This window comes from Drosophila persimilis, unplaced genomic scaffold (assembly GCF_003286085.1).
Source record: "Drosophila persimilis strain 14011-0111.01,24,50 unplaced genomic scaffold, DperRS2 tig00000002-arrow-pilon, whole genome shotgun sequence".
NCBI classification, from domain to species: domain Eukaryota; kingdom Metazoa; phylum Arthropoda; class Insecta; order Diptera; family Drosophilidae; genus Drosophila; species Drosophila persimilis.
In genome coordinates this window covers 4706749-4729145 of record NW_020825289.1, presented here as the reverse complement: position 1 = coordinate 4729145, position 22397 = coordinate 4706749, and the positions used below count along the sequence as shown (strand labels likewise).

Genomic DNA, 22397 nt, shown 5'->3' with positions numbered 1-22397 from the left:
AGCCAATCTTGAAGAAAATGTATTCATCAACGGCTTAAAACTATATGGGCAGAACTAAGGGTTCTATCTAGCTAGTAATATTCGCCGGAATATCAAAATCGAAAATATTGTTTCCAATCCTTAACGGTGAACGATTAGCCCATTGTAGACTAAGCGGGTGTTTCAATATTCCACCGAAAATAATGAAAATTGATTCATTTTAGCGCAGTTCAGGTGGAAGAAATAGTGTTTTTTTTTAAGTTCAGAGGAAAGATGGCATGAATCTACAAAAAAAATTCAAAATCGTTAATATTTTCCGCCATTTACCTCAAGTAGTTGAACTATTTAAATATAGGGGGCTTAAGTGGGCTAAGTTCGTTTTTCTGTGCTCGGCGGTCACACTCTGCACAAATTCAAGTATACAGAATTTCTCTAAAAATTTTCTTCTTGAGCCACGCTTGAAAGGCCGAATTAATTTATTCGAATTAGTGAGAAATAAAATTTCAAAGGCCTATTGTTAAAATAATGTGATTTAAAAAATTGAAAATTGTGAATCACGTTAAATGAAAACTGCGGCTTGAGCCAGTCTGCCATCACAATTTTCCAATTACAAGCCAACGTCAGCATATTTGGAGTGTCTGGAAAAACCATTAGCCAGCGAAATTAACCAGAAAGTTTTAATTAAAGTGCCAAAATGGAACTTACAAAAAAAACCCCACATAATTCTTTGATTTTAACACTGAAAATTGTGCTTGAAAATGCATATGGTGGAGCGACAAGACAGAACAAAGAAAACCATAGAAAATGGTGCTCCAAGGGGCAAAGCAGCGACTGTGCAGCAGCAAAAACTTGGATACGTGCGTGCTGAGTATGTAGCATGAAGCAAGCGCACTGCCTGCAGTCGCAGCGCAGCCAGCGCCAACTTTTCTCTACATGCAACTGCATTTTGTACGTATACAAAGAAAACGGGTCTTTGTTCTGCACGACGAGGCGCAAATCGATGGCCAGCAACAACTACATACAGATCATGGAGAAGGGTGTGTATTTTTAGGCTCCCTTTCTCCCATCTTTTATTTGTCTATTTCCTGAGTGTCTATCACTGTGTCTGTGCGTGCGTGTGTGCTGTAATGGATTTCAGTAAATAATTTTCTTATTTGTGTTTGTCTTCTGCAGATAAGACATTAGTCATTCAAGCCTGCTTTGCCATATGAGAGCTATGGAATGGAATATTATAAGAGGTAATGCATCTGAAAATAGGTCACCAAACTAGTTTTTTATAGAGAAGTTTTAGACGGGTCGATGGCCCAACTAATATTCAGTAATTACATAACAATGTCTTTATATTTTTCTTTTCTCTTCTTTAAGATGTACAAATCGAAGCTTAAATGGCTGATAAACTATTGACTGTTGACGACTCGTGAGCTGGGGCTGGCAGGACTTGGTATTTATGACTACTATTCTACTTGCAACAAAGCATCCATCGCTATCGATCCACCAAAACCACAAACAGCCACTAAATATATACTAAGTATATCCCAGGCAGCGTAAAAGCGTATCATGCTAAATATCACATTATCTATCTACAATATCTGTATATTTGTATCCATATAGAGCGTAAGTGTATTTGCAGATCCATCATCACAAAACCAAACCAAACCAAACTACAACAAATCAACGCAACGCTAATCAATACTTTCTCTATATGCCATATATATATATATATATATATTTACACATATTCTTTATTATCCGACCAACTACATATGATCTTCAACTTACGAATTGTTCGATTTGCAGCTCCCAAGTACCAAACAGCCTATGCCTGCGAGGGCAAGAAACTGACCATTGAGTGCGAGCAAGGAGAGCTAATCAATCTGATACGGGCCAACTATGGACGCTTCTCGATTACCATATGCAACGATCATGGCAACGTGGAATGGAGCGTTAACTGCATGTTTCCCAAGTCCCTCACGGTTCTGAATTCAAGGTAGGTCTTTAAACTGAACTGCGTGATGGGAGCCCGTTCTCCAATCCAATTCCAATTGCAGATGTGCTCACAAGAACAGTTGCAGTGTGCTGGCGGCGACCAGCATGTTCGGGGACCCCTGTCCCGGCACACACAAATATCTCGAGGCACATTATCAGTGCGTTTCGGCGGCGCAGACGTCGACCACGACGAACAGACCCAGTCCACCGCCATGGGTGCTGAACAATGGGCCGCCAATCTTTGGCAATGGCAGCGGTCTGATACATCCGACGAATATCGGCGGCGGATCTGGAGGTGCGTCTGCCCCGCCCCGTCTGCCGACGTTGCCTGGCGTGGTGGGAATCAATGGCAACGGTGGCATGTTTAATATACCACCGCCTGCCACGCATGCCACGCCGCCGGGCAGCACAGCCACCCTACCGGGCGGACGTCTCAAGGGAGTAGCGACCTCCACCACGACCACCAAGCATCCAGCTGGTCGTCGCGATGGTCTACCGCCGCCGCCACAACTCCATCACCACCACAACCATCACACAGACGAGACCACGCCCACCAAGCCCAGCGGCAAGGTTCCAGCTGCAAGCAATGCCACAGCACCCTCAAATACTCGCATCCTAACTGGAGTAGGAGGAGGTGGAACTGATGATGGCACGCTTCTAACCACAAAGAGCTCTCCCAATCGGACTCCGGGAACAGCGGCCAGTGGCCCATCGGTTTCAAGCAACGGAAGCGCTGTACGAACCATAAATAACATCAATCTTAATGCTGCTGGCATGGCCGGAGCCGATGACGAGACCAAGCTCTTCTGTGGGCCCACCCATGCCAGGAATCTCTTCTGGAACATGACCCGTGTGGGAGATGTGAATGTTCAGCCGTGCCCGGGCGGTGCCGCCGGCATTGCCAAATGGCGCTGTGTGCTGATGAAACGAATGCCAGATTCAAGCTTCGATGAGGACGATGAAGAAATGGCTGGGACCAGCACCACGACCCCCATGTCCACCAGTAGCGACTGTTTGTACAATAGCAGCAGCTGTGAGCCGCCAGTGACCATGGCCCACAAGGTCAATCAGCGTCTGCGAAACTTTGAGCCCACCTGGCATCCACTAACGCCAGATCTAACGCAGTGTCGCAGCCTGTGGCTAAACAATCTGGAGATGCGAGTGAACCAACGAGACTCTTCTCTGATTTCCATTGCCAATGACATGTCCGAGGTTACGAGCAGCAAAACCCTCTATGGCGGGGACATGCTGGTCACCACCAAGATCATCCAAACCGTGTCCGAGAAAATGCTGCACGACAAGGAGACTTTCCCCGATCAGCGGCAGAGGGAGGCTATGATCATGGAACTCCTGCATTGTGTGGTTAAAACTGGCTCCAACTTGCTGGATGAGTCGCAGCTGTCTTCGTGGCTGGATCTCAATCCTGAGGATCAAATGCGTGTGGCCACATCCCTGCTAACAGGCTTGGAATACAATGCCTTCCTTCTGGCCGATACGATTATCAGGGAGCGCAGTGTGGTGCAAAAAGTCAAGAATATATGTAAGTAGCTTCTCTCTGGGGGATGACAATCCATAAATATTTTCATCACACAATCTCCGCCTCTCCCTGTAGTGCTCTCGGTCCGAGTTTTGGAAACGAAAACAATCCAATCCAGCGTGGTCTTCCCGGACTCTGATCAGTGGCCTATTAGCTCTGACCGCATCGAATTGCCCCGAGCTGCACTCATCGAGAATAGCGAAGGTGGCCTGGTGCGTATTGTATTTGCCGCCTTTGATCGCCTGGAGTCCATACTGAAGCCCAGCTATGATCACTTTGACCTGAAGAGCTCTCGCAGCTATGGTAAGTCCCAAAGTAACTACGAATATAATACAAGTGAATAATCAAATATTTGCCTTAGTGCGCAACACAGCAATCTTGACCAACGATAGCGATGCTAGTGCGGGGGATCTGCAACAGCGCTTGCGCATATTAAACAGCAAGGTGATCTCGGCCAGTTTGGGCAAGGGCCGCCATATACAGCTCTCGCAACCCATTACCCTGACGCTAAAGCATTTGAAAACGGAGAATGTGACCAATCCCACCTGTGTGTTCTGGAACTATATTGATCAGTGAGTGTCCAAAGTATTTGTAGGAGGTGTGTTCCTTCCATATTCAACAATTGCTTTCTCTTGTGCAGTGCCTGGTCGGCCAACGGTTGCAGCTTGGAGTCAACCAATCGCACGCACAGCGTCTGCAGCTGCAATCATCTGACCAACTTCGCCATACTCATGGATGTGGTGGATGAGCATCAGCACTCACTGTTCACAATGTTCGATGGGAATATGCGCATCTTTATCTACATCAGCATCGCCATCTGTGTGGTCTTTATAGTTATTGCACTGCTGACATTGAAGCTTTTCAATGGGGTATTTGTCAAGGTAAGAAACGCCACAAGTCCGTTGCCCCATCAGCGGGCGGGCAGCAGGCGCCAGCAGAATAATATTCGCGATCAGACACACGAGTCCTTGACCTTGACCACGCCCAGCAGCCAGACGAATATCGCCACACCAAGTCACACCAATACAAACTTTATTCAACACAATTCCATTCGCAACTCACATCGCAACAACTTGAATTACAATGTCCAACAGCAGCAACAGCAACAGCAGCACCAGCAACAAGTTGTGGCAGCTGCTGCTGCTGCTGTGGTGCTGTCCAACCAGCCCCAACGCGCCATGCAAATGAATAACCTAAATCTGAATCTTCACCATCATGGCCAGCAAACGGCGGCGGCTGCAGCAGCTGCTGCTTCGATTGCTGCTGCACTGCAGCAGCATGCTGCCCAGGCCAACAATCCTGTGTCCAGCAATAATCTGAACATTAGCCACAACTATCTGCAAGCCAGGCAGCAGCAGCAGCATCAGCACCAGATGCAGCAGCAGCCACAGCAGCAGCAACAGCACCCACACCGCAACCACAATCTGAATGTGGACGGCAACGTCTTGGACAACACGAACAACATTATAATGCAGGCCAATATGGATGATTTACAATATAAGTGGTGGTGGTGGTGAAAAAGAAGAGAAGCAAGCATAAACCGTAGGCTAGGCTAGGCTCTCTATTCGTAGATATATGTATGTATGTATTTATGATCAAGAGACACATGTGATATAATGCTTAAGTAACTCAAATTGTTCATGAAACGTATGCTCTGAGACAAACTAATTCAATCATAAGACTCGGAAGCTGCGCAGGAAAGCGACTAGGATTTACGAATTAATCCAGATTTCTCTTCGCTCGACGGCATCAGCTTTCACTTGAAGACTTTCCCAGTTCAGTTATATGTAGTTCTATATCGTAGTAATTTGTCATAGTCTAAGTTTAGTGTCCTTTTTCCGAAGCCTCCATAAATTGTTGAGGTAACTTTAAATTTTTGTCTGTGTTCACTTACCCAAACGATTCATATCATCATCTGTTAGCATGTTTTAATTAATTACATTTATTATCTATCCTATTGAGTGTATTCCTAATCCCGTTGTGTGCATTTTCATTGTCTAACAAATTAAACCTAGACATCGTACCATTGATATAATTCCTTTATTCATTTCCAATTTTCTTTTGTATGTATTTAATTAATAAAATATACAAATGTTGCTAATTTTGTCCTGTAAAACTTGCATTTTGTGTGTTTGTTTATTTGATTATCTTTTAGTTTTTCGTTTGTACATATGTATCTTCCATTTTGTTTTTCTTGTTTCGTGTCTTGTTCGATATCTTACTTAATGCGCTATATTTTCTTTATTAGTCTTATTAATTTTACATAGTTTTTCTTTTTTTTTTGACATTTCACCACCAACCACCAAAATTATTGTAAATCAAATACTAAACTAAGTTTGAGCATCGAATTTTTAAACGCAGTCAATTTATGACGTTCTTTAGGGAGGGGTGAGGGGCATTCCTCTTTCTATTTCTTCTTCTGCCTGGCCTGCTCGCAGATTGGAATCCAACACCCAAAACTTATCGCCATTTTCTACTATATTTCTTCTCGATATTCTAGTCTGCACGCACCTCGATTTATATCAACATTTATATTTGCTTGCTGGCCATTGAGCTGCTCTTTCTACTGGGCATTGAACAGACCGAAACAAGCATCTTCTGTGGTTTCATAACTGTTTTCCTCCACTGTGCCATACTCTCTGGCACCTCCTGGTTCTGCTACGAAGGTAAGCCAATCGCTTCTGCCACTCTATGTAAAGAAATTCCCACAGCTTTAACATCCTATCCACACCTGTAGCCTTCCATTCGTACTCCACTCTCACTTCGGACGAGCTGCTCCTGGAGGTGGATCAGACACCGAAAGTGAACTGCTATTACCTGCTGTCCTATGGCTTGTCGTTGAGCGTGGTGGCCATATCGCTGGTCATCAATCCCAGCACTTACACCCAAAACGATTATTGCGTCCTTATGGAGGCCAATGCTGTGTTCTATGCCACCTTTGTTGCTCCAGTGCTTATCTTCTTTATGGTAAGCTCCCATGAAAACCATCTTGGAAAAACCCAATCAATACCGCCAATAATCTTCTCAGGCTGCCATTGGATACACCTTCCTCTCCTGGATTATCATGTGCCGCAAGAGTCGGACCGGATTGAAGACCAAAGAGCACACACGCCTTGCCACTGTTCGGTAAGATCTCTCACACTTTTCGTCGATAACCGATGGGATAATCTTTTGGTGCTGTCTCCTTGATTGCAGCTTCGACATACGTTGCTCGTTTGTGTTCTTCCTGCTGCTCAGCGCTGTTTGGTGCTCAGCCTATTTCTATTTGCGCGGAGCTAAAATGGATGAGGACGTGACCGGCATCTATGGATATAACTTCATCTGTTTCAACACCCTCTTGGGACTCTATATCTTTGTGTTCCATTGCATCCAGAATGAGAAAATTCGCCGAGAGTATCGCAAATATGTGCGACAGCACGCATGGCTTCCCAAGTGTCTGCGTTGCTCCAAGACCTCAATTTCTTCAGGTATAGTGGCCGGAGGTGGTACTGGACTTGGTGGCACCAACGCTGGAACACTCTGCAGCGTTTCGACTGCAAAGAAATCCAAACTACCGTTGGGGACAAATGATGACGCCCACGACGAGCAGCAACAGCAGCAGCATATGTCGGCTACCGAAGATGCCATCATGGGCGCCAGTTCCGATTGTGAGCTCAACGAAGCCCAGCAGAGACGCACATTAAAGAGCGGGCTAATAACGGGCACCCTGCAGCCATCTCAGTCTCTTGGCGGTCATGTAGTGCTGGAAAGAGGGAATACTTTGCGCTCCACCGGTCATGCATCGCCAACGAGCTCGGCAGGATCTACGCACCTGATATTCGCCCACAAGCCGCAGCAGCAACAGCCACCTTTGGGGGAGGCCTATTACCACCAACCGGACTACTACAGCTGGAAGCAGACGGCTGGCGGGATGAAGGCGCAACGCGAGTACTACAACAACGCTGGGGCAGCAACATCCTCTCCGCAGCAGGCCCATGAGGTGTTCTACTGGACGCAAAAGCCAAACAGCCAGCATGGCAAGAAAAAGAGGGGTGGCGTAGGAGCTATTCCGGCCTCTCCGAGTGGTTCCCTCCACAGCCGGGCCACTGCAGCCTCCCAAGTGCTGTTCTATCCATCGTACAAGAAGACCAAGCCAGGACAACAAGCACATCCGCACTATGCCGAGGCCCTGGACCCACCACAGCCACCAAACACTGCTGCCTACTATCAACAGCAGCAGCAGCTGCGCCAACAAAGGCAACAACAGCAGCAGCAACTCTCCTCCGATGAGGAGCAGGCCGAGCAGCATGCTCATCTGTTGCACTTGCAGCATCAGCAACAACAGCAGCAGCAGCGACGAGCTGGTGGCCAGCAACAGCTCCCTGCTCCGCCGCCGCACATGGCGCAGTACCAGCAGGAGTTCATGCAGCGTCAATATAGAAATAAGCATTCCAACTGTGATCTGGGCGATGCCTACTATAATCAAGGCAGTGTCGGCGGAGCGGATGGCGGACCTGTGTACGAGGAGATACTCAGTAATCGCAACTCTGATGCCCAGCACTACGAAGTGGGTGACTTTGATGTGGATGAGGTCTATAACAACAGCGTGGGCACCGGCGTTTTTAACAACATGCGTGCGGCAGTGGCTGCTGGCGGTAGTCGCTATGGTGGCAGTCTAAGTGGAGGTAGTGTCTCATCCCGAAACCAACAGCAGCAGCAACATTCGCTGGCGCAGCCAATATCTGCGAGACGTTGCACTGCCGACGAGGACGACGACGAGGATGAGGATGATGAAGAGACAACTGCCGCAGAGCAACTGCACGATGGCGTCTGTGATGAGGAGGAGGAAGACGAGGAAAGCGATATGGAGGATGATTCGCACGGGTTACCACCCCAAAGTGCTGAGCGAATGCGTCGATTAATGGCGCTACAGGATGAGGACTTTAAACGGCGGTTTCAGTAAGTTACTAACGCAAAGATCGAATTCAGGGAAAAAGGCAACAAGTAAATTTCAATCCTACTTTAGGCGTCAGCAGCGCAAGCATGGAGCGCCCGTTGATTATGGAACGCTACCCCCCGGATCAGCGCAAGCAGTAATAGGAGGAGCGCACCCAGAACACAATGGTGCGGTTTTTGGGGTTAGCGGCGGCGTTGGTGAGGGCTCCATGCGGGGCGCGCTTAGGCAACAGCATGCCAAGTCACCGAGCGCCCGTTTGGCGGTAAACGAGCTATTTGGTCACGGCAACACCGGACCACCGCTGCCACCTGCCAATCAGACGCCTGCACAGAAGCGGCAACAGCTTCAGAAACTATCACCGCAGTCCACAACATCATCGTCGTCGCATACATCACACAGTAACCCCCATTCGCATCCCCCTCACCATCAACAGCGTCATCTATCGGCCATGCTGGATGAGAACAATACGGTGCGCTGCTACCTTGAGCCGCTTGCAAAGTAGAGCAGCGCAGCCACTGGATACCCGGAACAGTCTTAGGCAAAAATTGTAGCTTAGGGTCTCTAGCTATACCTAGTATTAGTCGTTAGTCGAAAATATGGAGCATTGTGTGAAACAACATGCTGTCATACTATACGTGCAGTGATTCTAGAATCCCAAAACTTTATGAATGTATATGTAATAACTCAAATCTAGACGATAGGCCAACAACAGAAGACACATAGAAAAACACACGAAGACCAGACCCAACACACGGAGCAATGCAAGCTTAACATAAATATAGGAGGGACTTGATTTGTCTGTCCTTCAACTTGCATGCATTTTATACCAACTTGGAAATCGATCTATTATGATATATAAATGTATGTACTATATGTATAATGTATTGTAATACATGTCACCACATGCCATTTTAAGTAGATTATCAATAATATTAAACAAAACCCAAATATATATATGAATGTGTATGTATAAGATTTGAGAACTGTAAATGTACATTATCTATTGAATGCTGGCGGATTATGTTTTATGTATTTTGTAAGGAATCAATTGTTTATTTGATTTGCCGCTGATTATTATCGTAAGAAATATAGATATAGAGACACACAGGCTTAAGATTTGTTTCACGTTTCATTCACCAAAAACAGAACAAAACGTGCTTTAAGAACTTTCGCTTAAAATGTCTACTTTTTAATTTTGTATCTTTGTACTATCCAACTGCCGCTTTACACCTCTGAACCAAATATTCCTTCCAATTACGAAGCAAATGTTAGGAAACAATTTTGAGCGGAATTCTAATGCCATTTTTTTGTTGCATCTGTATTTCTTTTATGTTTTAAGCGATCCAGAGCGAAGCATTTCAAGTGTACATTTTCATCAATATAGATGCTTTAAGCACACACACATGAAGGCATTTATTTTGTATTTTTTTGAAGAGAACTCTTAATTGCTTTATTATTTATATAATACCTATATACTGGAAGATTAATAAATCGAATGCAATGCTATGTAAATGACTTGGATATTAAATGGCAGGCATACGGTGGGAAAACGAAAGACAGCATACAAAAGAATACCTATCTAGCAAAGAAAGATTTCAACCAAACCTCACTTGTTAACTAGGAACTAACTGTAAAGCTCTTTGAACATTAGCTAACTAATACACATACTCTAAACGGTACGGTACTATCAAGAGAAACCTTCGCTCCCTACAGAATTTCACGCATGTGTACAAAAAAAAAAAAATAAAATAAAGTGCAAAACCAAAAGATAACTATATACATATTATATGTTGTATCTAACATGCTAAGGATCTCCTCCTAACTCTATCCCCATTAGACCCGATCCCACAGCAACACGAAACCTTGTCCCTACTACAGAAAGAAAATAACTAAATGTATTACGATAGTTAATGGCAAGGCACACACACAGAGGATAAAGATATTTATTAAGCACCCACAGCATGCAAATTGTATAAGCAAAACCAAATTAACGTAAATCAGCTAATAACATAAAACTCAAATTAGTGTAAATGATTTCAAACCTATAGAATGCCGCGCAGGTCTGGTTGAACACAAGCAAAGGACTCTAGAAAAAGACCCTAACTGAACAGAAAAAAGATATTGAATGTATTGCGCCTGCTAGTACTTAACGTATATTAAACAAGAATATATTGCAGATACAATTAAATATATATATATATACGTGTGAGTACTTTGATTATCCACCAAAATGCAAAAAAAAAACTATTGTCTCTACGTGTTTACTTTCTCCGAGAAACCGGACTACAAACGTTTGAAATAAACCAAAGCAAGACACCACACCCCATCAAACTGTATGAAAAAGCCCGAGGAAATGTTTATGTACACAATTTTTTCTATTTAAGACCAATTAAAAAGTATTTCATTTGAATGTAAATGGAAAATCGGAGTTCTAATTTGGTTGGGCCGGGACTGAGTGAACATGAAACGTAATGGATTATATTCCACCAACTGCCAGAATAAATTATTAAATACAGTTTCGGTTAAGTGGGCCGTTAAATTCTTTGAATCGTCTTTTAAATATTTGTTCGGTGCTGCCCATCTATACGGGCTGCCAACTGGTGGTAATTACATACAGGGTTCCCGCTTGCGGTCTAGAATTTAGAAATTTCCATACGCAGGTTTTTTTAATTTTCGCTCAATATTTTCGCTCAATCATTATATGTTTAATATGTCGTTTTATGTGGGCGCCGTTGTTGGCGGCGGAAGAGACAGGGGCTGGGGCAGCAGAAGCAGTGGCGATACTGTCTGACTTGGCTTTCTTGCCTTTCCTTTCCGCTCGGACACTGTTTTTATGACAAGTATAAAGTTTCTGGGCCCAATTTTCTGACTCCAAGGGAAAAACTCTCTTCATGTTTCGCCCCAAGCCTCTGCTGTCTTCCGCCGTCATTTTAATGTTGTTCTTTATAAAATATTTCGCTACAAGAGAAATGAGCGTCCGTATTTCTCTTGGGCTTAGCATCTCCTGCTTGCCTTGCTTTATCAGCAAGCGCTCGCCTGCCTTTCCGCTCTGCAGCAGGATCCCGTACCCATTGACGACTGTTGAGGACGCGTTGGATAAATGCCCGGAAAATTTTCCACTTTCCGTTGATAAGTCAAAGTCATCACTACTACTGCTGAAGTGCTAGAAATAAATTTGTGTGGGCTGCGCGTAGTCGTGATCCCGTATGTGATCCGGTCGGTGCGTCGGTTTCCGAGTCCGATTCCGTTTTTTTCCGATTTGCTCCATTAAACTAGACACTTTAAATTCCGTCCGTCTCACTCCACTTTTTTTTCTGAATTTTTCCGCGGGCGACGCCAAAACATAACGGATCTTTTGCCTAAGGCTGCAGAATCGTTGGCAGAATCGATTCAATAGTATCGAAAGAATATTTTTATAAAATATATATATATATATTATATTAATAATAATCAATTAATTGATTAATATAATTTATAATACTATAGTACGTTCTTATGGAGTACGTAGTTATAGTAGATAGTACGTTCTCGTCTGTTTTTAAAACAGTCGATAGGTGCGTGTCGTGTCGTGACTTGACTAGGGCTGCAAAACCAAATTAAATTTCAACTCTCAACTGTGGCGCACGCGAAAATTTCAAAACAATTTCGATCCGATCTAAAGTGCAAGTGCTCGAATTGCAAGTGAATGGATAGTGATATGGATGCGGCCACGGTACAGGCCAGTGGAACAGCACAGCAGCAGACGGCCACGGTGAAGCGCAATATTGAACAGCAGCCGCTGGCCAAGTGGCCGCTGCCAATTGCCATTTGGTACCCCCCGACAAGCTCAACATCATCAGCAACAAGTGTGTATTTACCAACAACCAGTTGGCGCAGGCTCCTGTGCCGGCAAAGCGTGGGAGGAGGAAGCTAACATCTAACGTTGCTGTTGTTGCTGCTCCACCCCCCCACCGCCACTTCTGCCCAATATTCTATCTTTTCAAAACATTCCAAAAAGTGCCATTTGTGGATGACCAGTTAAGAAAATGTATAAACTATTTAAAGCGGCCGGAAATGTTGGAGGGAAAAATTAACTTCGTGTCTCACTTGACATATTTCAAGAACGAACCTTTTTTCATCATGATAGATGAGTATCATATCCCTCATATGGTAAGTGTTGGACTCAACCGTCTCCACCTCCTGATCCAGCTGCTTCGGCAAATTATAACTAATAACTATATATTTACAGACATTTCTTCCGATACCGAAGTGGAAAGTGCTGGCAATAGCTGCAAGCAACGTGTCAGCTACGGCATTCCAATATTTGTACATTCGTGTGGTAAGTTATTATCCTTATACATAACAACATTATATTTTCGAATTCTTGCATTCAACAGGTTCCAGTCACAGACGAGTCGCACCTAGGTTCGCGGAAAATATGGTACGCTCTTGATGAAGTTCTAAGCAAGATTATCAAAGCAGGATATCGGAATAACCTGCTGGCGGTGGTGACTGACCATTGCCGGGCCAATCTAGACATTATTGGTCGATGTGCAGCCAATTTCCCCATTTTATGGGATAAAAAACATATGGTTAATAACATGGCGAAGCATCTCATAACAGACAATATGTTGAACTATTTATATGGCCAAACGTATACCCACATGAATTGGAAATTAAAATTAAGAAATGTTCCAGAGTTGGATAACTCGATGGACGATGGCTTACGCTTAAGTTACCAGAACGAAGTGCTCATGTTCAGAAAAATGCTGCAACGCTATTTTACCAATTCAAAGGATCCTTTGATAGCCCATAAAATAAGTAGCAACAGATTGAAGTCCTTGGGCACAGCCCTTGGGCGAAAAATTGTTGAAATAATGTTGTATGCTGCGAATCTGCACCCACAAAAGGAGCTTCGGCAATGCCCTCTATACTACTTGGCCCGTGTGGTGGGGATAATAATTTTACTGACCACTCTCAAACCATGAATAATTTAAAAGACGAAATGGACAGCAGCGTGGAGAAGGAGTGCACGGAGGAAAGGTGATACGAAAGACCGGATACGAATGTGGAGGAATCATACCAGTCTTTGGTCGGCAAAGGTAAGTACTCGCTGAAATAGCAACTTTGGTTGAAAGTGAACTAAAAACTACAATAATTCATTAAATTTATTTTCTAATTAATAACAGCTGTCCAATTGCAATAAATTAGAAAATTGCGTTTAAATGCATGTTTATCCTAGAAGCCTAAAACCTTTTTTTAGACTAAATCCAACAAAAGCAGGAGTTTAAAATCAACCAGCCTAGTGAAAAATAGAGTAATTTATTGTATAAAATTATGTGGGCATAGCTGGGCGCTTTTTCTAGCTAGTAATTTTCGACGGAACATCAAAATCTAGCAATATGCTTTCCAATCCTTGACGCATTTTCACCGAAAATAATGAAAATTTAATAATGTTACCGCAGTTCAGGTGAAAGATATCGTGGTTATTTTTAAGTTCAGACGAAAGACGGGATGAATCTACAAGAAGAATTCACAATCGTTAATATTCTCCGCCATTTACCTCAAGTAGTTCAACTATTTAAAAAGAGGGGGCTTACGTGGGTTAAGTTGTCATTATACGAGACGCTATATCATCAGCTGTTTGAGATTGTTCATTAAGTGAAAATAAACAAATAAAATATGACTGAATTCCAATGGCCCTGGGAGTACACATTTCCACCGTTCTTCACGTAAGGCAATTTAAAAATACCTAAATCATGTATTATTAAACTTTCCCGACAGTTTGCAGCCGCACGAAGAAACCAGACAGCAGCAGTTGAAGGTCTGGACGGATCTCTTTCTCAAATACCTCAAGCATACGAATAAGTTTTCACTCAGCATCAACGAACAGAGCTTGCCACTATTCCACAATGAGTCAATTCAGCGACGCCTTTCGCCGGAGCTCATACTAGTGATACTGGAGCAACTGCAGCGGAGTGGGCATGCAACTGCTTTGGACAAACGCCGCCAGGAGTGGCAAGTGTATTGGTACACGCTGGAGGCGTATGGGAACATGGTATACGATTGGATACAGGAGACGGGCCAGACCAACAGCATATGCACCCTGTACGAAATAGCTTCTGGCGAGAGCACCACTCAGATGGATTTCCATGGCGTGGATGAGTCAGTACTCCTAAATGCACTACGACTGCTGGAAGAGAAGGGCAGATGTGAGCTAATTGAGATAGATGGCAGCCATGGTGTCAAATTCTTCTAAGTGTTTTGGTTGCTTTGTAAATGTATTCTCTCGACTGTGGATTTTAAAATTAACAAAAAAGATCGCGTTGCCGGTCCCATAAAGAATGACTATTAATGTACTATGTACCCATATTTTAAATTAGTATCAATAGACTAGTCGATATATGTCAGCCATATCCATCTGATGAGATATTGTCACAGGAAGTTCTTTTCAGCTTACTGCTGTCTTAAGAGATTTTCCATTGCAATTTTTAAAGCATATATAAATGTATCGAGATGAATGATTGCACTTTCTATAAAAGTGGACACAAACAGTTTCGATTTGGCTTAAAAATCATCAGCTTTCTGAAGGACAATGCCGAGCAGAGATGGCAACTGTGCACAGAGCTGCTGCCGCATATGTCGGAGCAGAAACTACGCTCCAATTTGGGCACTTTTAATGCAATTCTGCAGTGCATTAGACCGGTAACAACTACGATTCCCATCGTATTTCCGGCACAACCGCCTCGATCGCAGTGCAAGCGTCTGTGGAGGATGTGAATATGGAGTCGCATAGGCTGAAGTTCCTGGTCGACGAAAGATCCTTTGAGAAGTAGTAAATTTTATTGTAAAGATTCGTTTGTAATTGATTGTTATAAACACGATTGTTAAGAAAATGCCTTGGTATGTGCTAAATTAATACTATAATATTGATATAATTGAGATCAAACTATTCGAGTGCTGACTAGTGAGGATTGACAGTGTTAATCATCTTTCGTTAGATGTGTGAGAACCGGCTCCCAGTTGATGCCATCGTGAGGCAGCTCGCTGTGCACAAACGGTGATAACCACGTCAAGTACATGCGCCTGCCGAAAATCATTTCCATGTTAGCCCGCAGCCCGAGGTCGTAGTTGCGACTGCGGCGTTCCTTTGCCACCGAACCCAATTTTAATATAGGCCAGTGGTAGACTAGTAGTAGACTAGTGGATATACTGAAGGCCAGCCAAGTGAGTAGGTATGTAAGTAAATAAAAGCTTTCCCAGCTGGGGCTCAGAGTGAGGCTCACAGCGGGCACAAACACTGTGATCAGGGTGAATGGCCTATAAAAGAAGTCGAAGTGGACATTCCACAGATAGATGCCACCCAGGATGCCCGCAACGAAGGACCCAATCATCAGATACAGTAGAAAGTAGACGAAATAGCGGTAATTGTGATGTCCAATGCAACAGCAGGTAAAGCGGCAATGATGGTCCCGCTTTAACACACACACGTTACAGACCTCACAGTGCCAGGACCGGGGTGGCACTAGCGCCTGGCACTCGTTACACATATGCCAACGGGCTCGCAGATCGGGATCCAGAGGCGGCTTCAGAAGCTCCACTAAAAGGCAAACTTTGAAATCGCAATTTTAGCAGCAAGATTGTACTTACTTCTGATTGTGGTGTCCACCAGCATGCAGGCGAGTAAATTCGCGGTGATGTTAAATATCAGAAACTGAGCGGCCACCCAAATCACCGTGTACCAGAAGCTGCCGACTCCAAACAACTCCGGCAGCACAAGAGTCATATGGAAGACATATGTGACGGGGATAAACACCACCAACAGTAGTAAGCACGACAAATCAGCGAAGCATCGCGGTCGAACCTTGTCCCATGAACGCAAAATCATTTCATTCCCGTTATTTTCGCCCCCACGGTTTGTTTTGACAACTAAGTGATGAACCAATAAGCAGGTTCATCTATACTAGTTCGTTTCACTGCTCTAAATAGAATGGGAGTTGACAGAGACATATAATTTCGGCTGACAATGACACTTGACACTTCAAAATTAAAGTAAAATGTAAACTAACAACTAAATGACTTTCCGCACTGGCAGTTACTAATTTTGATTAATGGAGCATCAGTGAACTAGATGATGAACAAAAACTAGTTCGAGTTCTAGCTAGTTTTAACTCAGTTACACTGCCGCGCGTTTTCTGTTTAAATCGAAATTAACACAATTCCACTGTATGAGTGTTTTCATGGGTAGGAAGAACTCATATCCTTTTTTCTATATTTTCCATAATTTGTTAATATTGCTTTCCATAATGTCTTAAATAACAAACCAGCTGTTTTCGTAACGCAAGGCGTAATAACGCAGCGAGAGTGACCCAAAGTTCGTTAAAATTTGTATTTACTCTTTTCCTTAGCCATATTTTTATCTTTAGAGTGTTTTTTGCTGTCTCTCTCTCTCTCTCTCTATATATATTCTTAGTAGCTAAGCCAATAACGCAATTGTAAAACCCTAGTGTAAACAGGGTGTTTGGGTCCCAGTCAAGATGGAAATAAATTCATTAATCGATCGGATAAAATTAAGTGGGCATAGCTGGGCGTGCTTTTTAGCTAGTAATATTCGACGGAATAGAAAACTATAGCAATATGAACGACTATCCTCTTTGTTTTTTTTTTATTTCCCCATTTTTGCTAAGAGCTATTTTTGTTTGACTTCTTATGATTTCGCCATAATCTTTTTTACGCAAAATACAATAAAAGCAATTATTAAAAATAAGCCAGTTAAGTAGAAAAATGATTCATCAATCGTATAAAAATATGTGGGCAGAACTAAGGGTTCTATCTAGCTAGTAATATTCGACGGAATATCAAAATTGTTTCCAATCCTTAACGGAGAACGATTAGCCCATTGTAGACCAAGGGGCTGTTTCAATTTTCCACCGAAAATAATGAAAATTAGCTAATTTTATCGCAGTTCAGGTGAAAGATAAAGTGTTTTTTTTTTTAAGTTCAGAGGAAAGATGTCATGAATCTACAAAAAGAATTTACAATCGTTAATATTTTCCGCCATTTACCTTAGGGGGCTTAAGTGGGCTAAGTTCGGTTTTTCATCATAACGCTGTATTGTTGTTGCAATATGCAGTATCGTATCGGTCGCGCTCCATAGTATACTGTGAAGCAGTGCACACGAATCCCCCCTCACACTCCCACTCCGGAAAATGTCTGGTGCGCAGGTGGCAATTTTAACAGTTATTCTGTTGTTGGAGACGGCGACCGCTGGCGTCCCGCTGCAGCGATACGAGGCACTTCTGAAGCAGCAGTCGGCGCCCACCGACGAGCAACTGGGTCTATACGACGAAAATGACAAGGTTGTCCAGCTGAGTGTGGGAAACTTCAACGAGTCCGTCTTGGAGCAGAATCACGGCTCTCTGGTGGAATTCTACAACACCTATTGCGGGCACTGTAGGCGCTTTGCTCCCATCTACAAGCAGGTGGCCGAGCAGTTGCATTCCTGGCAGGATGTGGTCATAGTCGGTGCCATTGACTGTGCGGCAGAGGAGAACAATGGTATCTGTCGGACCTACGAGGTCATGGGTTATCCCACGCTTCGCTACATGGGTCCGGGTTTCCAGCCGAGTGCCAAGAACTACGGACAGGATCTCAAGTCGCAGGATCCAGCCGAGATTCGTGGCTTGTTGGCGAGCATACTGGTCGCCGATAATCTAACAAGCAGCAACAACAACACCTACTGGCCAAATTTCCATTATGTCACGGAAAACGACTCAAGCTCCACCATCTTCGAGGGACTGAGTAGCCAACGCGAGTTTGTGGCACTTGTCTACGAGCCAGAGAACTCCACCGTGGGCATTGAAACGGCACTGTTCCTTCTACAGTGGCCCTCTCTGCAGGTGCGCCGTGTGAGCGATCTGGCGGCGGCTTCCAAATTTAAAATTGATCCCACCAGTCACCAATTGTCAATTGTGGATCGCAAGGGTGAGATCACACCCTACACACCGGCGGAACAAACTGGTCCAGCATTTTCCGAGACCATTCAGACTGCACTGCGCAAGAAGAACATAACACCGAGGCCTGAGAAGGCTGAGATCCAGCATGCTCCGGTTGCAGCTATTGGAGAAAAGGCTGAGCATAATGCAATCCTCGAGGAAGTTCATCGCCACAAGCATTTCGTTTATCAGGCAGATCTCGAGCAGGCCATCCGTACAGTACTGCACAACGAGGTGCCCAAGGTTAACGAGATCGGAGGTGAACGTCTTCTTGCCCTCCAACGTTTCTTGGGCGTGCTGCAACGCTACAATCCTTTGGGATTCAATGGACACCAGCTGCTGTCTAAGCTCAAGGACTATGTGGTGCAGTTTAATCAAGAGCTGACAGGCAAACAGTTCGAGCAAGAACTGCAGCGACTCGAGGGGCAACTGGGTCCTATCTACTCCTCCACGCATTTCGTCGGGTGCACTGGCTCCAGTCCACATCTGCGGGGCTTCAGCTGCTCTCTATGGACCTTGTTCCATTTCATGACAGTGCAGGCGGCCGAGAACGAGGACTCGCAGGATCCCCTCGAAGTGTTGCAGGCCATGCACGGCTACATCAAGAACTTCTTTGGCTGCTCCGAATGTGCTGATCATTTCCAGGTGAGTCACCCGCACCTCTAAGCGATCAAGTGTACGTGCTAATGACCACTATATCGCTGATTGAGTCAAATCTCTTCCTATGAGATCAGGGACAAGCAGAGAGGCAGGCCTAGGGGGGTAGAGTAATTGATTACACGGCAGAAGATTGACGCGCTGACAATAGGGTTTTTCCATACGGAATTTTTTTTTTTTTTTTTAGAAAGTATTTTTTTAACCTTTGTTGGCTACGCTACTGTTATAGGTATTGGTGTTTGTTAATTGCAGCGTCATTCAAATAATTAAGTTTATGGATCAGCAACTCCGGCATCAGCTCGGCTAGGAAGTGGCGTATTCTTCAATCCATTTACTAATTAAATAATCACGGATATTTTTTGGATTCTGTTGTATAATTCCGACGTCTATCTTATCTACGCTTAGTCACCACAACAATCGATGCATAGGGAAAACCGGTTTCTATACAATATCATCTACTACAGAAAGTGCTATTACTCTCCGCAAAAAACTTCCCCATTTCGCAGTTAGAAAAATCATTGCAAAACCGAATCAAACAAATGTGTTTGTTTTGATACTCGAAAAGGGACCACATAAAGGGACCACATATGTATCAGGATTAACAACCATGTCGATATCCCCATATCCGTCTGTCTGTTTGGCGTATCGGTGGAAGTGTATCACAATATTCTGTCGCCGCAGCTATGTAGCTTTTCTTGTCAACATCTCGTTTACGTTAACTAAACAGTAGTCAATGCAACGTTTATTTACTTGGAATGTACGTGCATACATTCATAAGTGGGCCTCTCTTCCCCAACTGTGCCAACAGCTGCGCTTTTGTGACGTACATATACATACATATACACCTATTGGATAACATGTTTTATATCTGTTGTGCAGGCAATGGCCTCAAGACGGAAGATATGGAGCGTGCCGAACAAGGAGGAAGCTGTACTATGGCTGTGGGCAGCGCACAACGAGGTGAACCAGCGCCTGGCCGGCGATGACACAGAGGATCCTCAGTTTCCAAAGATACAGTTTCCCAGCGAGAAAAGCTGCAGTCAGTGCTACCGCACGCCAGGCTCCACGTCGGACAACATAGAAATCAACTGGAACAAGGATGCAGTTCTGAGCTTCCTCAAAAACATTAACAATCCACAGTTTGTAAGCAGATACGGCGTGCAACAGGAGGATCTGCTGCATGCGACGGCGGAGAAAATGAGACAAAAGCGTCAAATATCGAATGTATTCAGCGACATTGACATGAGGATGGGCATGCTTCTTTACGCCTTTTGCATTGTGATGATGGTCGTGGCATTCAAGTTGTTCGCCTTCAAGGGCTATCGCAAGAAGCCGTACGGACACGACCTGCTTGGCAAGGTGTAGATGTAGATAGGCCGGAGAGAACCAATCTAGGCTGCTTCCACTAATTTAAGTAATGACACAGAAACACCGAGCACCATATACCGAAACTTACACAATGACCACCTCTTCAATGATTTTATTAGGAGCACACACAATTATGTTTAAGTTCAAAGTGTATATATGTATGAGTACGCTTCCTCCAGTTTTAGTCCCGTAACCATAATGATAACATTCGCTTTTTTATAACGACTATTCAGACACTCTTATGGATTTTTCTTAAGTATGCAAATGTGATTTCCCGCAATAATGATTCACTAATGACTCCCGTGTGCGTTTAAATAAAATGCTAAATGCAACATCTCTTGTTTACAAGCTTGTTTCCGTCGACATCTTTGAACACATGCTACTGCCCGCCCAGGCCCAGTAGCACTGTAGATAAGGAGCACCTAACACAACACTGTCAGTGCCTTCAGAAAGATAAAAATCACCTTGCTCTTCTGATGATAATGAAGCCAGTGTAATAGGCAAGTGTAACTAGGCGTTTATTTGACAAATCTCTGGAAGTCTGGATGCCACCATGGCAATACTTTGTACTTTTCTATGCGCGCGTACTTTACAGTGACAGTCGCTGCGCTGCAGCTCTCCTCGGCGAAGTCTAGCTCCAAGTTCTTCGCCCGCATATCTGTGCAGAGCAGCTCCCGGGTGGCTCTGAGGCGAAACCGCGCCTGCTGTTGACTATAGGCCAATCGCGTAGGTGTAGGCACAAACTGGCGGCATAGCACCACCAGTAGCACCACTCCTTCGTTTGGATTGCCAATAGCTGGTGGAAGCTGCGCTTCGTCCTCTTCTGCCAGAGACTCCCAATCGTTTACCACTTCGATGGCCGGGGCCTCCGCCTCTTCAACGTTTACTCCTGCAGGCTGCTTATTCCACAGCTTATAACACATTATCCACAGGCATTGATATTGTTTTTGCCAGCATGAGACAAAGGTACGATGCACCAGCCAGTCGAGATTGTATCCCTGGTCTAGTCGCACTTTCAAGGGTCTGTGGCAGTAAAAGAGCGCCTTAATGACAAGCGATCGCAAAGTATTTGTATCACAGCCACGTATGTGCTCCATCTGCAACTGGGCCGGCAAGCCAAGGTTCCAGCCCAACGTCTCGCCCGCGCAGCACCGTTTATACAGGTTCCGCCAGAATGCTCGTGAACTCACAAGCCCGGCAGTCTGTTTGCATATCAGGGCGAATGTCTGCACGTCCTCCGGATCTATATGCATGGCTATGTGGAACCAAATGTCATGCCGAATGTGGGTTATGTTGTTGTTAGTCTCCGCCATGGCTGGTGCTGGTGCACTGACTCGAGGTGTTGGAGTCGGCTTCACCTGGACATATACCTCCGATTGGCGCGCATATATCGCTAATGAAAGAATAAGGCAGAATAGAATTATTTATTCGACCACTTCAAATAGAGTCCAATGATTCCCACCACATTTTCCGCTGGTCCGGTAAAGTTTGCTTTTAATAAATTGATTGCAATCAGAGGATTCAGGGCTCAAGTTCATTGCTATGTGGCGAGCATATTCGTCGGCTGCTGATTTAGCGTAAAATCAACAATTGTAATAACAGCTGACGTGTAATCAATTCTTAATCCTAACAGAGTGGGTGGGAACAGCTGTTTCGTTATTGAATCGATACTTTGCAACGATATTTTATTCCTGCATCGATATAGGATTGTGCTATTGAGTAAGTTAAGATACGATACGTTGTTCAACACTGGTATGGCGCGTACCTAAAATTGTTTGCGGAAGCAAACTATATTTCAAGAAGTTCGCTTAATGTTTTAGTCAACTACCGCATGGCGATCCGGAAAAGCTCATAAAACGGCTCTAGGAACTCTGACGGGAGTTAAAATTCGCAACGAAACGCAGGAAGCTAGATCCGCCATACCGGTAGGAGTAAAAATGGCGGCAAAAACGGCTTCTTT

The 22397-nt window shown here is 44.3% G+C and overlaps 5 protein-coding genes and 2 long non-coding RNA genes across 8 annotated transcripts; 5 read left to right on the top strand and 2 right to left on the bottom strand.

The window, feature by feature from the left end:
* The first annotated feature begins 509 nt into the window (after nucleotides 1-509).
* LOC113565225 lies at nucleotides 510-1844 on the top strand. Of its 2 annotated transcripts, XR_003408541.1 has the most exons (4): nucleotides 510-1016; nucleotides 1153-1217; nucleotides 1345-1420; nucleotides 1777-1844. It is a non-coding gene; the product is annotated as an uncharacterized LOC113565225 (long non-coding RNA). The 2 variants fall into 2 exon arrangements; XR_003408540.1 differs by lacking the exon at nucleotides 1777-1844 and having other exon boundaries at nucleotides 514-1016; nucleotides 1345-1756.
* Nucleotides 1845-1931: 87 nt separating this feature from the next.
* On the top strand, nucleotides 1932-9950 carry LOC6590106 (latrophilin Cirl). Its single transcript, XM_026986795.1, has 10 exons — nucleotides 1932-1966; nucleotides 2028-3505; nucleotides 3578-3805; nucleotides 3864-4074; nucleotides 4143-4383; nucleotides 6003-6168; nucleotides 6240-6469; nucleotides 6531-6628; nucleotides 6698-8440; nucleotides 8508-9950. Exons 1-10 carry the CDS (start codon nucleotides 1932-1934, stop codon nucleotides 8938-8940), a joined length of 4863 nt encoding a protein of 1620 aa, XP_026842596.1. The 3' UTR covers nucleotides 8941-9950.
* A 2561-nt stretch (nucleotides 9951-12511) lies between these two features.
* LOC113565217 lies at nucleotides 12512-12855 on the top strand. Its single transcript, XR_003408529.1, has 3 exons — nucleotides 12512-12587; nucleotides 12667-12756; nucleotides 12815-12855. It is a non-coding gene; the product is annotated as an uncharacterized LOC113565217 (long non-coding RNA).
* Nucleotides 12856-14081: 1226 nt separating this feature from the next.
* On the top strand, nucleotides 14082-14762 carry LOC6590105 (vacuolar protein-sorting-associated protein 25). Its single transcript, XM_002015625.2, has 2 exons — nucleotides 14082-14149; nucleotides 14202-14762. Exons 1-2 carry the CDS (start codon nucleotides 14100-14102, stop codon nucleotides 14674-14676), a joined length of 525 nt encoding a protein of 174 aa, XP_002015661.1. The 5' UTR covers nucleotides 14082-14099; the 3' UTR covers nucleotides 14677-14762.
* A 262-nt stretch (nucleotides 14763-15024) lies between these two features.
* Nucleotides 15025-16396, bottom strand: LOC6590104 (probable palmitoyltransferase ZDHHC24). Its single transcript, XM_002015624.2, has 2 exons — nucleotides 16068-16396; nucleotides 15025-16017 (listed from the first exon to the last, which is right to left on the bottom strand). The coding sequence occupies exons 1-2, from the start codon at nucleotides 16303-16305 to the stop codon at nucleotides 15401-15403; spliced, it is 855 nt and encodes a 284-aa protein (XP_002015660.2). The 5' UTR covers nucleotides 16306-16396; the 3' UTR covers nucleotides 15025-15400.
* Nucleotides 16397-17562: 1166 nt separating this feature from the next.
* LOC6590103 (sulfhydryl oxidase 1) lies at nucleotides 17563-20780 on the top strand. The gene is made up of 2 exons (XM_002015623.2): nucleotides 17563-19057; nucleotides 19949-20780. The coding sequence occupies exons 1-2, from the start codon at nucleotides 17627-17629 to the stop codon at nucleotides 20432-20434; spliced, it is 1917 nt and encodes a 638-aa protein (XP_002015659.1). The 5' UTR covers nucleotides 17563-17626; the 3' UTR covers nucleotides 20435-20780.
* Nucleotides 20781-20908: 128 nt separating this feature from the next.
* Nucleotides 20909-22026, bottom strand: LOC6590102 (transmembrane protein 183). Its single transcript, XM_002015622.2, has 2 exons — nucleotides 21900-22026; nucleotides 20909-21830 (listed from the first exon to the last, which is right to left on the bottom strand). The coding sequence occupies exons 1-2, from the start codon at nucleotides 21973-21975 to the stop codon at nucleotides 20956-20958; spliced, it is 951 nt and encodes a 316-aa protein (XP_002015658.1). The 5' UTR covers nucleotides 21976-22026; the 3' UTR covers nucleotides 20909-20955.
* Nucleotides 22027-22397: the final 371 nt, after the last annotated feature.